At 41.0% G+C, this 14,277-nt stretch overlaps 1 protein-coding gene across 3 annotated transcripts in view; it reads left to right on the top strand.

The window, feature by feature from the left end:
* The window catches only part of BAK1 (BCL2 antagonist/killer 1), a 118,426-nt gene that overhangs the window by 92,388 nt on the left and 11,761 nt on the right, over positions 1-14,277 (top strand). For 2 of the 3 annotated variants that reach the window (XM_073670637.1, XM_073670638.1), the window contains 2 exons: positions 7,448-7,565; positions 13,576-13,719. In XM_073670637.1, coding sequence (XP_073526738.1) covers positions 7,448-7,565; positions 13,576-13,719 — 262 coding nt within the window. The remainder of the gene's footprint in view (positions 1-7,447; positions 7,566-13,575; positions 13,720-14,277) is intronic. The other variant, XM_073670639.1, reaches the window with a different exon arrangement.

The following is a 14,277-nucleotide window of genomic DNA, read 5'->3' as shown; positions in this document are numbered from 1 at the left end:
AGACTGGTATTTGTACAGTGTGAAGGAGGAAAAAAAAAGAAGGATTTAGATGGAAAAAAAAGGGTTTTTCCTGGCCCCCGACACCTGGTGCTAAGTCCAGCAATTTGAGCAACAGGAGCACACAGGATTGTAATGCAGCGTTTGCTGGTATAACCACTGTGTCTCCTATACAGCCTGCCTGCCTGGTATCTGGGATGGATATTAGTCCTGAAAAGGACTGTTTGTTTGTTCTGGCAGCCTTTACAGACCCTACACTAACTATTTCGCAGTTTATATCTCTCCCTAAATCAGCAGCGCTGTCCCTACACTGTCTAATCCGGAGCGACTGTGTCCAAGATGGCGGCGCCCGGTTTTAAATACTCGAGGTGACGCTGTGCGGCCAGCCAATCACTGTAATGCCCACAACCAACATGGCTGCAGCATTACAGTGACTGGCTGGCAATCCCTGCATGTTCATTGGCTCTGTAAAGAGCGCCAAACATGCAGGGCGGAGACCCGAGCTCCCGCCCGAGTAACCCGGAAATGCTCGGTGCTCGCCGAACATCCTGAGTAGCGTGATGCTCGGGCGAGTACCGAGCAGTGTCGAGCATGTTCGCTCAACACTAGTGCTCTGATCTTCTCCCTATGTCTCATCTAGGTCTTTCTTCCTACAACGGAAGAAAGTAACAGTACACAGGTTCCTCTGAACATAAGTTCGGAAGCTCTGACAGCAGCATTTTACTGCACCATTCTGTACGCCCATCCGCACGCTTGTGACATGATGCCAATATTGAGAAAAAAATTGAAACTCCAGAATTACATTTTTTTTGGCAGTAATATGCAATGCGAGGCGATCAAAACATTGCATCTTCCCCAAAATGGTATCACTAAAAACATCAGCTCAGGGCACAAAAGAGAAGTCTTCACACAGCTCAATATCCCTAAGGGCTTTTTCACGCTTTCTGAATTTTACGGTACCGGAAAACCAGTACTGGTGATATCAGTGTCCATGTGCACCTGTGTGGCACATGTGTGCCGCCTGTGTGCCACATCAGGAGTAGTGTTAAGCGAATTTGTTTGGCATTTCAAGTTAGTGTTCGGGGGTTCGGCTTGTTCGTGCCAAGATATCGGCTCCGCCCATGAACATCCCTGATTTGTCACGCTGATCCCAAATCAGTGATGTTTGTGGGTGGAGCCGACTTTTTGGCGTGAACAAGCCGGAACTCTGAACACGAATTTAAAATGCCAAACAAATTCGCTCAACACTAATCATGAGCATACGTACCGGCGTCTGGGAATCAGCAGTACAGTTAGCGCTGTTCCCAAGTGCCAGATGCTGAATGCTGCCCTCATCATTGTTCCCTGCCGGTCCTGCGATCAACAACAGCAGGGGACCATGATGAGAGTAGTAGTCTGCTCTGGCAGTGTCCACCTGTAAAAATAAGAATAAAATGTAAAAAATCCATATACTCATCTGTCTTAAGTGTCCACCGCTGTAATCCATGTAACCGCTCCCTCCAAGGAGCCGGGGAGAATGGCTCGCTCCAGCAAGTGGGCCCAGGAGTTGTGCTGCACTCAGTGAGTGACAGGAGACCGCTCTCTGAGTGCAGCTCCGGGGCCCACTCGCTGCAGGAGTCATTCTCCCCGGATATTTGTGCAGTAAGCTTGGTTCTGTTGCTGTATCTATGAAATAACCACGGTTCTGTTTCTATATTGATGTACTAAGATTGGTTCTGTTCTTGTATTCATGTAGTAAGTTTGTTTTTGTTCCCGCATCTATGTAGTAAATTGAATTCTGCTCAATTATGTATGCATTAAGCTTCTTTCTGTTCCTGTATTTATGTAGTAATTTCTGTTCTGGTACCATATTTATTCAGTAGGCTTGGTTCTGTTCCCGTATCTATGTAGTAAGCTTGGTTCTGTAGCTCTATCTATGTAGTAAGTGCAGTTCTGTTCTCATATTGATGTAGTAAACTCAGTTCTGTTCATATACCTGTGTAGTATGCTTGGTTCTGTTCCTGTATCTGTGCTGTAATTTCTTTCTGTTCCTGTATCTATGTAGTAAGCTCTGTTCTGTTCACATATCTATGTACCACCCACCAGGGCTGCCACCAGGAATTTCAGGGCCCTATACTAGCAAAATTTCCGGGCCCCTTGAGACTCCGCCCAGTCTCCACCCCAGCTCCGCTTCCATCCTTTGAACCTTCCACAGTCCCAATGCCTACTTTTGCACCATGTCCTCACCAATCACACATTACCAATTCCCATAAAATACCATATCACATTCATAGCCATCAGCTTTTGTTTTGGCCCAAAGATTTTTTAAGCCGCCACCACGACAAGGTAGACTCTTCTGTCAGGGCCCTACTCTACTCTAACCTATTAAATATTTCTTATAATATCCAATACTTTTAGGTATATTTTTATTTATTAAGGGAATGTGTCACATAAATTTTTTAAAAAGACCAATAATATCACATACAAGGGACAAATACCGCCACACCATAACCAGACCACATATTACCACCAACTAGTGACCGAATAATACCACATAAAAGGAACAAATACTGCCACAGCATGATCAGATCACATATTACCACCACATAGTGACCAAATACTGCAATACTGATTATTAATAAAAAAACACAATACTAATATTTCCATAAGTGCCATTATACACATAAGCTCTGCACATAATATACAGTGTACAGTGTCAGTGTACAGGTATCACCAGTGACATTATACACAGGAGCTCTGTATATAGTGTATAGTGTCAGTTTACAGATAAAACACTGACTCACCACTGACGTCTCTAGTTCAAGTCCTTCATCTTCGCTTTTCTCCTTCATTCATCACAGACCACCATCACTTCTTCCAACCAGGACTCGTCTCTGCATAAAATAACACACAGTTATCTAGAGCATGTTTCCCATTTTCTACAATATGCAGCTGATTACTGAAGTGCACCCACCAATAACATATAATTAGATATTATACAACCCACCATTCCAAATATAAATTGTAATCCACCACTGTGTCCCCACTAAATGTAAATGGCCACTTTCCCCACCTAATAAATATTTAAATTAGAACCTGTACTCTTTCCCCCAATTTATTACCAATCACACTTTATCATCCTCAACGCCCCCTCACCCAATTCATTATATTTACATGCCCCCCCTCTGCCCCAATTCATTTTGTCATGTCCTCTCTCTCTTCCACCCCCACTTCATCATTTACTCTCCCCCACCCAAATTCATCATTTGTTGTCCCCACCCTCAATTCATTATCATTTGCTCTCCCCACACCCACCCTCAATTCATCATTATTTGTGCTCCCCCACCCTCAATTCATTATTTGCTTTCCCCATTCCCCACTCCCAATTCATTTGCTTTCCCCACCCCCGTTTCATCATTTGCTCAACCCCCACTCCTAATTCATCATTAGCTCTCCCCACCCCCCTCTCCGAGTTCATCATGTGCTCTCCCCACCCCTATCAAATTCATTTAATTCTATTAAAAAAAAGGTTTTCATACTTACCTTTCATATGATCCCCTGCAAGCGCAGCTCCACTGCTTGAACAACATCCTGGTGATCTATGATGGGCCCGGCGAGTACGCATTGACGTCATCGCTTATGCGCCGTCTCCAGCACATCACAGAGGAGGCCGGGAGCTCTCACAGCCATTTGGCTATGCCTGAAGCTCCCTGCGCCGAGATGTAGTTTGGCGGTGGCACGCCAGCAGCCGATACCCTGGGGCCCGGTGAGCAGAAGCACAAGAGTTGGGGCCCCGAACTCTTTACAGCTGTTCACCGGGCCCCATACAGCAGTAAGGGCAGGAATGCCCTGATGGCAGCCCTGCCAGCCACCATTAGGATTAAAGCCTTCTACCTTTGCTGCTTTAATGCTGCGGCCAGAGATAAGCAAGCTAAAGATGGGCTTCTGCAACTTGAGGGCCATTGCTTTGTGATTGCGCCCGAGGCCAAATTTTGCCAGTCAGACCCTGTTTATTCTGATGTATATTTGCAGAATTATAATTATTGTTTTCACACGATTGGTGGAGGTTTAAGTTTGCCTCCACAATATTTCATTATCATCTAAGCCTAAGTGTGCAGGCAGTGCCAGAAATGCGACAGTGTTTTTTTTGTCATCAACATGTGCATTTTAATTATTTAACTTCTATGAAATAAGGTGTTTTTTTATTTAACTTTGGTTGTGCTTATCAACTTTCCCTTTTTTTCATGCACTTTTCTGATGGTCAGCAGCATTGCAATGGCACCCAACACAATTAAGGACAGCTTCATATTCTCGTTGCACGATGAACAATCTATTTTTTAATACTGTATATACATTTTCGCTCTAAATCATTCTTTTTTGGACTACTGCAAATCTCTACTGATCGGTCTCCGTCTAACCAAACTTTCTCCTCTCCAACCATCCTGAATGCAGCAGCCTGGGTTGTATTTCTTTCCAACCACTACACCGATGCCTCTACCCAGTGCAAGTCATTGCACTGGTTGCCCATTCGCTACAGAATATAATGCAAACTTATCTCAATCACCCACAAAGATCTCCACAGTTCTGCACCACCCTATATCTCCTCCCTCATCTCTGTCTGTCACCCTACCTCTCTCCGCTTCACAACTCATCTCAGACTAACATCCTTCATAGTACAAACCTCCCAATTCCCTCTCCAAGACTTCTCTCATGCTGTGCCAGTTTTCTGGAATGCACTACCTCAGATGATTCAACTAATAGCCCCATGTTTTTAAATGTACTTCAAAAACATCTCTTTTTAAGACTATCGCCTCAATTCACCAACCTAACTCTCCCCTGTTCCCTCTTTCTAAATTTTACTCAGAACCTTATCCCTCCTATTCATCTGTGACCACTTCCTCTTTGCACCCAATAGCACTTGACAATTGTACTTGGACAGATTGTCAGGCAAGGTGAGGGAAAGACTAAGTGGAGCACGAAGGGAAGAGGGGGAGGAAGCCCAAACACTAGGGAATGGGGGAGTGGAGACCCCTAGGCAGATCTAATATCACCCTGCCTACCCTATCATCACCATATAGGTTCCACACCTATCACCGAGGGGGGACCTAAGCCCTGAATGTCCTTAGAGCTTGGCCCTAGATAGGGAGGGTAAAGTGGGAGCACTAGTCAAGCCCCACTATAAACTAAAGACAACAAGCTAGACAAACAAAGGAGATACACTTAGCTTGAGCAGACACCAGAGAGATAAGGCCAACTGTCCTCCAAGGGCACCAGAGAAGAACTAGCCAACTGCTAGTGCTCCAAGCCTACGCAGAGGTACATAGAACTAACTCTCTTGAGAAACTGAAACTATTTAACTACCCAGCAAGGGTGTGTCAATCAGCAGAAGAAGGTGGAGGTCGCTGCTGGGTCCTAAGGGAAGAAGGATATAACTATACTACAGAGATGAGGGAATCAAGAAGGTGTCTGCAATGTCAAGCACAGTGACCTTCTACAGCCAGCTCCAGAGCGACAGTCTGTCACACCTGACACACCCGTGACACAGATACTGGCTGGTGACTGGATCATGCAGCATTATTTGAAATGCCTTATTATAATGATGGCTGGACCATACATGACAAGCAATTTTTACCTATTGTTTCCCACCTATTTCCTTAAAAATTGTAAGCTTTCAAGCAGGGCCCTCGCTCCTCCTGTGACTGTTGAATTATGTGTCATCTTGTGATGTCCCCGCTTAAGTGTAAAGTGCTGCCCAATATGTTGCCGCTATATGAATAAAATTATTATTACATTTATATTTTGTACACAAAGTAATGTGTCAACAGGGAAGGATGTCTTCAAAGTCTTTCCCACTGAATAAAGATACAAATATAGGCAGATGCAAAGAACAGAAAATTCTTACAAACATCTTAAAATTGGTACAGTAAGCTATCGGACAGTTGCTGCTTCTAGTTTCCTATGGAGACTATAGAAGCAAGCAAAAAGTGTAAAAAAAAAAGTTTTTAAAAATATAAAAAAAAAATATAGAAGATTAAATCACCCCCCTTTCGCACCATTCAGAATAAAGTAATTTAAAAAAAAACCACATACACATATTTGGTATCGCCTTGATCAGAATCCCCCGATCTATCAGCATAAAAAAAGAATTAATCCAAACGGTAAACGGCGTAACGAAAAAAAAATCTAAACCCCAGAATTACTTTTTTTGGTCGCCGCAAAATTGTAATAAAAAGCAATAACTGGCGATAAAAACATTGGATCTACCCCAAAATGGTATCAATAAAAACGTCAGCTCGGCGCACAAAAAATAAGCCCTCATCCGGCCCCAGATCCCGAAAAATGGAGATGCTACGGGTCTCTGAATATGGCGCCATTTTTTTTAGCAAACTTTGGAATTTTTTTTCACCACTTAAATAAAAAAGAACCTATACATGTTTGGTGTCTATGAACTCGTAATGACCTGGAGAATAATAATGGCAGGTCAGTTTTAGCGTTCAGTGAACGTGATAAAAAAAAAAAAAAAACATCTGTGGTATTGAACTTTTTTTGCAATTTCACCGTACTTGGATTTTTTTACCCATTTTCCCGTACATGATATGGTAAAAGCAGTAATGTCGTTCAAAAGTACAACTCGTCCCGCAAAAAATAAGCCCTCACATGGCCATATTGACCAAAAAATAAAAAACTTTATAGCTCTGGGAACAAGGGGAGCAAAAAACGAAAATGCAAAAATGGAAAATCCCAGGATCCTTCAGGGGTTAATCAATTTATCTTGGAATAATAAAAATTTCCAAAATCGGATGTGTTTAAATAAAATGTCCCTGTGCTGAGATAATCTTATAAATATGCCCCGCTGTGTACTGTGTAATGGCTGTGTCTGACCGTGTACATTAAATGGTCTGATCATACCACAGCTCCTGGGCAGGGGAGGAAGCAAAAGCCTAAACAGACATTACAGCTGATTCTTTTTGTGAGGTAGAACATTTCACTGACTGTTTTTAAACAATGTTTTACCTCAAAGAAAGAATCCTCTGTGATCCCCTACTGTAATGTCTGTATAGTCTTTTGCTCCTCCTCTGCCCAGGAGATGTGGTATGATCAGACCATGTTACTGCACAGTCAGACACAGCCATTACACAGTACACAGCATTTATAAGATTATCTCAACACAGGAACATTTTATTTAAACACATCAAATTGTTGAAGTTATTATTATTCCAAGAACTTTTGTTCATGAGAAAACCCCTTTAAGAGTTCGTTTTTTTTTTTTAAATTGTTTGAAAACAAATGTAACGTGTTAAGGAGTAGTAAGTTGTGTTGCTAAACGTTTATTTCCTTTGTACTGTTTCGTACTGTTGTTGTATACCATGTAACTAAGCAAAGTGACTGCTCTTGTTTTTTTTGGTAGTAACATGATTGTGGTTCCTGGATGGAAGGCTAATTTATTAGTATAATGTTTTTATTTCTACAGAGCAGCAGGCAGAGGCCGTTTTCCTTAGTTACACATTTCACATGGCAGCAATGAGAAGTGAAAATGAGGATATTAAACCACTCGGTGATGAAATAGAAGATGCAAGACAATGTGACAGGTACCAGTCTGATATAAAAATGCAGACAACCAAGCATTTGAGCACAATATACAGACATTAGTGAGGTTTAAGGCTACATCCCCAAGAAGAGCAAAAAACACACCATTATATAAATTAGGTTGTGTTTTATTTATTGCGTTTTATCACGTTTTTGACTTTGCGATTTTTTGTTTCTTTTTGGTATTTCATATTTTAACTAAAATTGCTTGGTTTTTGATACTTTATTTGACTTTGACAAAACTTTCTTGATAGTCATGTGTGGATTACATGCATTTATAGTGTGTTTCCACAGTGTCTTATTACTTGTGGAATTTCCGAAACTAATAAAATTCTGTATGGAAAATCTGCATATAAAACTCTGCATATTCACAAGGGAAATTGACATTTTGTGGAATTCAAACACACACTGCAGGTCAGTTTATGCTGTGTCAAAAAAAACCCACAGTGGGTAAAATATTACGATTTGAGAGTCCTCAGTGGTTGATACCTTTTAATGGCTAACTGAAAAGATGGTAACAAATTGCAAGCTTTCGAGACTACACAGGTCTCTTCATCAGGCATAGTATAACCCAAAATCTGAAGAGTGGCATATTTATACACAGTAGGACATTAAAATAATGCAATAGATGAGACAAGTGACATAATGCAGTATTGCTATAGGAGAAGGATTAAACAGTTGTGGCCGTAAATATTGGAATAGTTCATAGATAAGGAGAGTGAAAGTTTTATTATCCGGTGATTGAGGGCTGGTCCAGGGATGTGATGACCCCACAGGTTTGAGGAGCACATTCCTTAGTTGATGTAGAATGACATAAATCCATGCGACACATTCATTACTGCTCTGAAGGTGTCAAAGGTCATCATGAGTTTATATTCTTAAACTTTTCTGTCTCTCTGAGATTTGAAATTACCTTTTAATACCAGTAATTTCATGTCGGCGATGCTGTGATCAGGGAAACAAAAATGTTTGTCCACAAGTAGATCTATTCTTTTTTTTCTTTTATTGTGTGGCGATGAGAATTCATCCTTGTTCAAAGTTTTTGCCCTGTCTCCCCTACATACAGACCCCTAGATGGACATTTGGTACATATAATTAATACACCACATTAGATGTGATGCAGCTGAAAGTACCTGGGATCTTGTAGTCCTGATTTGAGTTGGGTATCTTCATCTTGTCTGTGGTCATTATAAATGGACAGGTTTTAAATTTTTTTCTGGTTGCAGGGAAAGGTTCCTGTAGCAGGAGGAGATGACAGGGAGCTTCTGACAATGATGCTTCTTAGATTTGGGGGCTGCCTGAAACACAGAAGTGGTGGGTCTTCAAATATGGATTGTAATCGGGCATCTTTATGTAGTAAAGGTTGTAGTTTCCGTGCAGCTTCCCTTAGCGCCTCCAGATTTGGATTGTAGGTGGCTACTAGAGGCACTCGGTTGCTTTCTTGTTTTGTTCTGTAATGTAGGGGGTGATTCCTTGATATTGTGGTGGCTCTTGTAATCTGGTTCTCAATTGTTCTTGGATGATAGCCCTGATTCAAAAAGGTCTTTCTGAGGCCACCAAGGTGTTTGTCTCTATCCATAGGGTTGGAACGTATCCGATTGTATCTGATGGCTTGGCTGTAGACAAGAGAGCTTTTTTGTGTGTTTTGAATGCAAACTGTCCTATTTAAGGTATGTAGGACGGTCGATTGGCTTCTGGTACAGGGATGTCTATTTCATTGTTCATTACAAAGCAAAACAAGAAATCAACCGGATGCCTCTAGTAGCCACCTACAATCCAAATCTGGAGGCGCTAAGGGAAGCTGCACAGAAACTACAACCTTTACTACATAAAAATGCCTTATTACAATCCATATTTCCAGACCCCCCACTTTTGTGTTTCAGGCAGCCCCCAAATCTAAGAAGCATCATTGTCAGAAGCTCCCTGTCATCTCCACCAGCTACAGGAACCTTTCCCCGCAACCAGAAAAAATGTAAAACCTGTCCATTTATAATGACCACAGACAAAATGAAGATACCCAACTCACATCAGGACTACAAGATTCCAGGTACTTTCAGCTGCATCACATCTAATGTGGTGTACTTAATTATATGTACCAAATGTCCCTCTGGGGGTCTGTATGTAGGGGAGACAGAGCAAAAACTTCGAACAAGGATGAATTCTCATCGCCACACAATAAAAGAAAAAAGAATAGATCTACTTGTGGCCAAACATTTTTGTTTCCCTGATCACAGCATCGCCGACATGAAATTACTGGTATTACAAGGTCATTTCAAATCTCAAAGAGACAGAAAAGTTTTAAGAATATAAACTCATGATGATCTTTGACACCTTCAGAGCAGTAATGAATGTGTCGCATGGATTTATGTCATTCTACATCAACTAAGGAATGTGCTCCTCAAACCTGTGGGGTCATCACAACCCTGGACCGGACCTCAATCACCGGATAATAAAACTTTCGCACTCCTTATCTATGAACTATTCCAATATTTATGGCCACAACTTCTCCTATAATAATACTTCTTCTTTACGTCACTTGTCCCATCTATTGCATTATTTCTTTGTCTTGATGTGCATAAATATGTGACTCTTCAAATTTTGTGTTATACTCTGCTTGATGAAGAGACCTGAGTAGTCTAATAGTAGCTTGCAAATTGTTACCTTTTAATGGCTAACTGAAAAGGACATCTGATCAACCACTCAGGACACATAAATCTAAATATTTTTCTATCTACTGGCTAACACGATACAAAGATATATATTTTCCCTGTATCACAGTGGGCAAGAGATTTTTATAAATCCCATTGAAAATACTCCGCCTCAAAACCTCACCAAAATCTCATTGTGAGCGCTTAACCTAAAGCATTTAAGGCACAGCTGCAGTGCTTTGACCCCCTTATGTCCAAGTAGGGAGAGCCATAATGGAGACAGGCCATACCACCTTTCGATTTAGGTCTATGGATCAAACGATACAATGTCTGTTCCCCCAACCAAAGGGGCATTAATAGAGATTTTTCTTTGAGGGTGTTTACTTTTCCACCTCTGACACTGCCCAAATGGACACAGATCAGGTCAAAGTAGGCTTTTTTCATTGTGATCTGGTGAGAATTGATGTGGATCACTTGCTCACGCTGAGAATGTCTCACTCCCGTTGCTTATTGTGATTACAACTCTGGGAGAGAAGGACCGCTGCTATGTAATGTCCTTACCACACTGGGTTAGGAGGAGAGTGAGTGAACAACTGAGCACTGAAGATTATTGTGGGAGTCGCTTTTGTCACATACAATGCTGTGGAACTACTGCAGATATCGAGGAATAAGGAGATTGACGATATGCCCAGATTCCTGTATTAGATCCAGAGCGTTGTGTGTGACAAATGCTGATCACACAATGATCTTCAATGATCCAGTACTCTCTTGCTAAAGAGCTTCTCCCCTCCCGCTGCTGTAATGACAGTAAGTAATTGGCATGAAGATAGCTTGGTGTGATAAGGTGAAACTCAAGTGTCACCAGATAATACTGAAAATGGTGATTTTGACCTTTTCTGAGAGCTTTTGCTTTTTTCACCTATATGATGCTGCCTTCTTATGATTGAGCGGCATTATACAGGGGGAAAAGTAAATGCCTTCAGAGAAGAAGAGAAAAGGGGACATTTGCAGATTTGGGTCTCCTAAACTTCAAAAGCCCTTAGTGAAGAAAAAAAAATGGAAAAAACTTATAAATCAGCACTTCAGCCCCTCTTTAGAGATATATACAGTGTAAACTAAAAAATATTGTGGTCCTCTTTACCTCTTAGGTTTCCAAATTCTGTAATAACACTATGGACATAGGGAAAAAACTTGATATATCAGTACCAAATACTAATATCTTTGCAATGACTAGCCAAAATTAGAAAAAAAAAAAAAAATGCATTATTCTTCTCTGCAGCCACAATTGCATGGTGTCGAGTTCAACATGAAAAATTTGGTGAAATGTCTACCTTAATTGTGTAAGAGGTCAGTTTCATTGTCCTTAAGTGAATGTCCACCTTTTTAAAGAGAACATGTCTGCATGATTTTGTAGTGTAAAGACATGGCTGTAATGGTGCTGTAACACTGACTAAAAAGATCATTTTGGTGAAGAAATCCACGTTCTTCTTTCATCACCAGTTGGACACTTTTGCTAATTAGATTTCGGTGCACAGGGGTCAGACTGTACACTGGGTCTTCTCCTCTGTCTGTGATTCCCCAACCCCTCTGTATTAATGAGCCATTATAGCCATATTTTTATTTTAGATTATAAAATCATGCTGACAGATTCTCTTTAAATGCAGGCTTTTTTATGTAGTGAATTACACCATTTATTTGTCACGGTCAGGGCTGAGCTGGGTCTAAATGGACAAGGAAATCCAGCTATCCAATGAAGTTACTGTAGCCCCAATGCTGCAGCCTCCACTGTAGTTGTCCCTGTATGTATCTGCTACTGACATGGGCCTGGTACATTTTTATTAGCCATCATGTGATGGTTTTTTTGCTACATTTCTTATATCACTTGTGCAAATTTATTTTTGTGCCATTATTTATTTTGTGTTGTTTTGATTTGATAGTCCGGTTATTTGGACAGTATCACATTTGGCATGTTCATTCTCTCTTTAGGCGTCCTTCACACTTCCATGTTTCCAAATTGTGCAGCATCCGTTTTCTTGGCGGATACCACACGTACCCGTTATAATCTATGGTGCTATGCACATCCATGTTTTTATACAGACCATGTGTCCGTGCAACGAGACATGTCTGTTTTTTTCCAGTAGCACAGATGACAAGGGCCAATACAAGTCAATGGGCCCGTGAAAAACACGCACAGCACACGGATGGCATCTACGTGCCATCCATGTACTGTGCGTGTCTAACATTGCAAAGTATAGGAGAAGCTTCATCATCTCTCTCTTTATCCATCCGTGAAAAACACTGATGAGACACTGACGGAAAACACTAATGGCACCGTTACCGTTTCAACATATGTGTTAAAACACGGACGTGTGAAGGACGGCTAACTGTACTTATTCTTCACCAATAACTATTTGTCATCTGCTAGCCATCTAATTTGTATCCTATTTTGTCTTTTATATATTATCGTATACAAATTTCTTTTTGTGGGTGGGAGGGGGAGAATTTTAAGCAATGTCATTATGACCTTCACATTTCTTTCATCTGGGATGTATTATATGCCATATCACATGTGGCATTTGTTTTATAAATCATTTATTCTGGACCTGGTTTTCCATGTTTAGCATGTCTAATTTTTCTATTTTTTCACTTTGCATACTTTGCGCTCTTTAAATCTGTCCTGCATTTAAGCAGTCTATAATGGGGGTTGCACTTCTTATGTCTGTCCTCCTCCAACAACTTTCTACTTGAAGTGTTTTTAATATTTTGTTTTTTCGGTCTCCTTAACTTCATCAGCGCCGCAAGGAATTTCTTTGCACTAACTTTCAGTAGCTTTTCTCTACTTGCTATTGCCTTTTCTACACACCTGCAGCCCTCCTCGACAACTATTCATATCCCTTCTTTTTCTTGTGGCTGGCTTCACTGTATACCAAGTGCTCATAGGAGAAAACCTAAAGCATGAAATATTGATATCATTCATCACTACAGCTGTTATTCTAAAGAGCCCACTTGTCAAAAAGGCATACTGGTGTCATGAGGAAAATCCCACCAATCACTAGAATGAAATGGCAGTATGGAAAGTATGTGTCACTTCATGCCGACTCCACTCTCCTTTTTCCAATGGTCCCAATGTCATTGGCAAATTATGTGGCTGCCTGGATCTGACAGCACACAGTGACTGTCATAGCAATGAGACCTTTTTGAATCGGAAGGTGATGGCATACCATAGTCGTATTTCAACAATGTTTGTCATTAAACAACTCTTTTACTTAACAAAACAGGTATAATTATCATATGTGTTTTGTAAATGACAAATTAAAATAAAATGTATAACGATTGATTTTTATTGTTTTTCCTTTTTCCACAGTAATATAGACACCTTGGGGAAGCAGTTAGCTACAATTGGTGATGACATATATAAGCGATATGAGTCAACCTTCGATAATTTCCTGAAAGACTTGGACCCCAACCTGGGAAATGCTTATGACTTGTTCAAAAAGATAGCTGCCAGGTAATAAAGAAGTGTAACGTTCAAAATGCGGTGGGCCCTCGGCAATCCTTTCGTGGTGCACGAGGAGAGGTGATATATCCAAGAGCAAAAACAAATGAGCTGAAACGTTTTGAGATGTGGAATAAACAAGATTAATTCACCACATGTGAGTGCCGGGATTCGTTTTTGCTCTTGGGTAATAAAGAAAAGCTGAGAATCTGTATTGCTGCCTGGAATGAACACAGTTAGAAAGAACCTGTCACCTTTGGAAAGCACTATTTACCTGCAGATGTGGTGTTAATGTGCAGGTAAATAGTATTACAATGCTTCTCCGCTGTCTTACTGAAAGTGCGACTGGTGCGAAAAAATTTAAATTATTTCATCCTGAGGGTCACCGCCTTTAAGTAATTGGGGGCATGCACGTAGCACCTACAATCATCGTTCACAACACTACTCTCCATACTGTGAGTGACGGCTGAAAGCAAGCCCGGCACTTTGATTGCAAGCTCACTCTGTACCACTAGCTGTCAGTCAGAGTGCTGGGGCATGCTTCTAACCACAGATCACAGTATGAGGAAG

Source organism: Phyllobates terribilis, unplaced genomic scaffold, assembly GCF_046119375.1.
Source record: "Phyllobates terribilis strain yellow unplaced genomic scaffold, ASM4611937v1 Scaffold_2__4_contigs__length_985480577, whole genome shotgun sequence".
Lineage (NCBI taxonomy): Eukaryota > Metazoa > Chordata > Amphibia > Anura > Dendrobatidae > Phyllobates > Phyllobates terribilis.
Note: the sequence above shows the minus strand (reverse complement) of the source record. Positions and strands in the feature narration are given on the sequence as shown.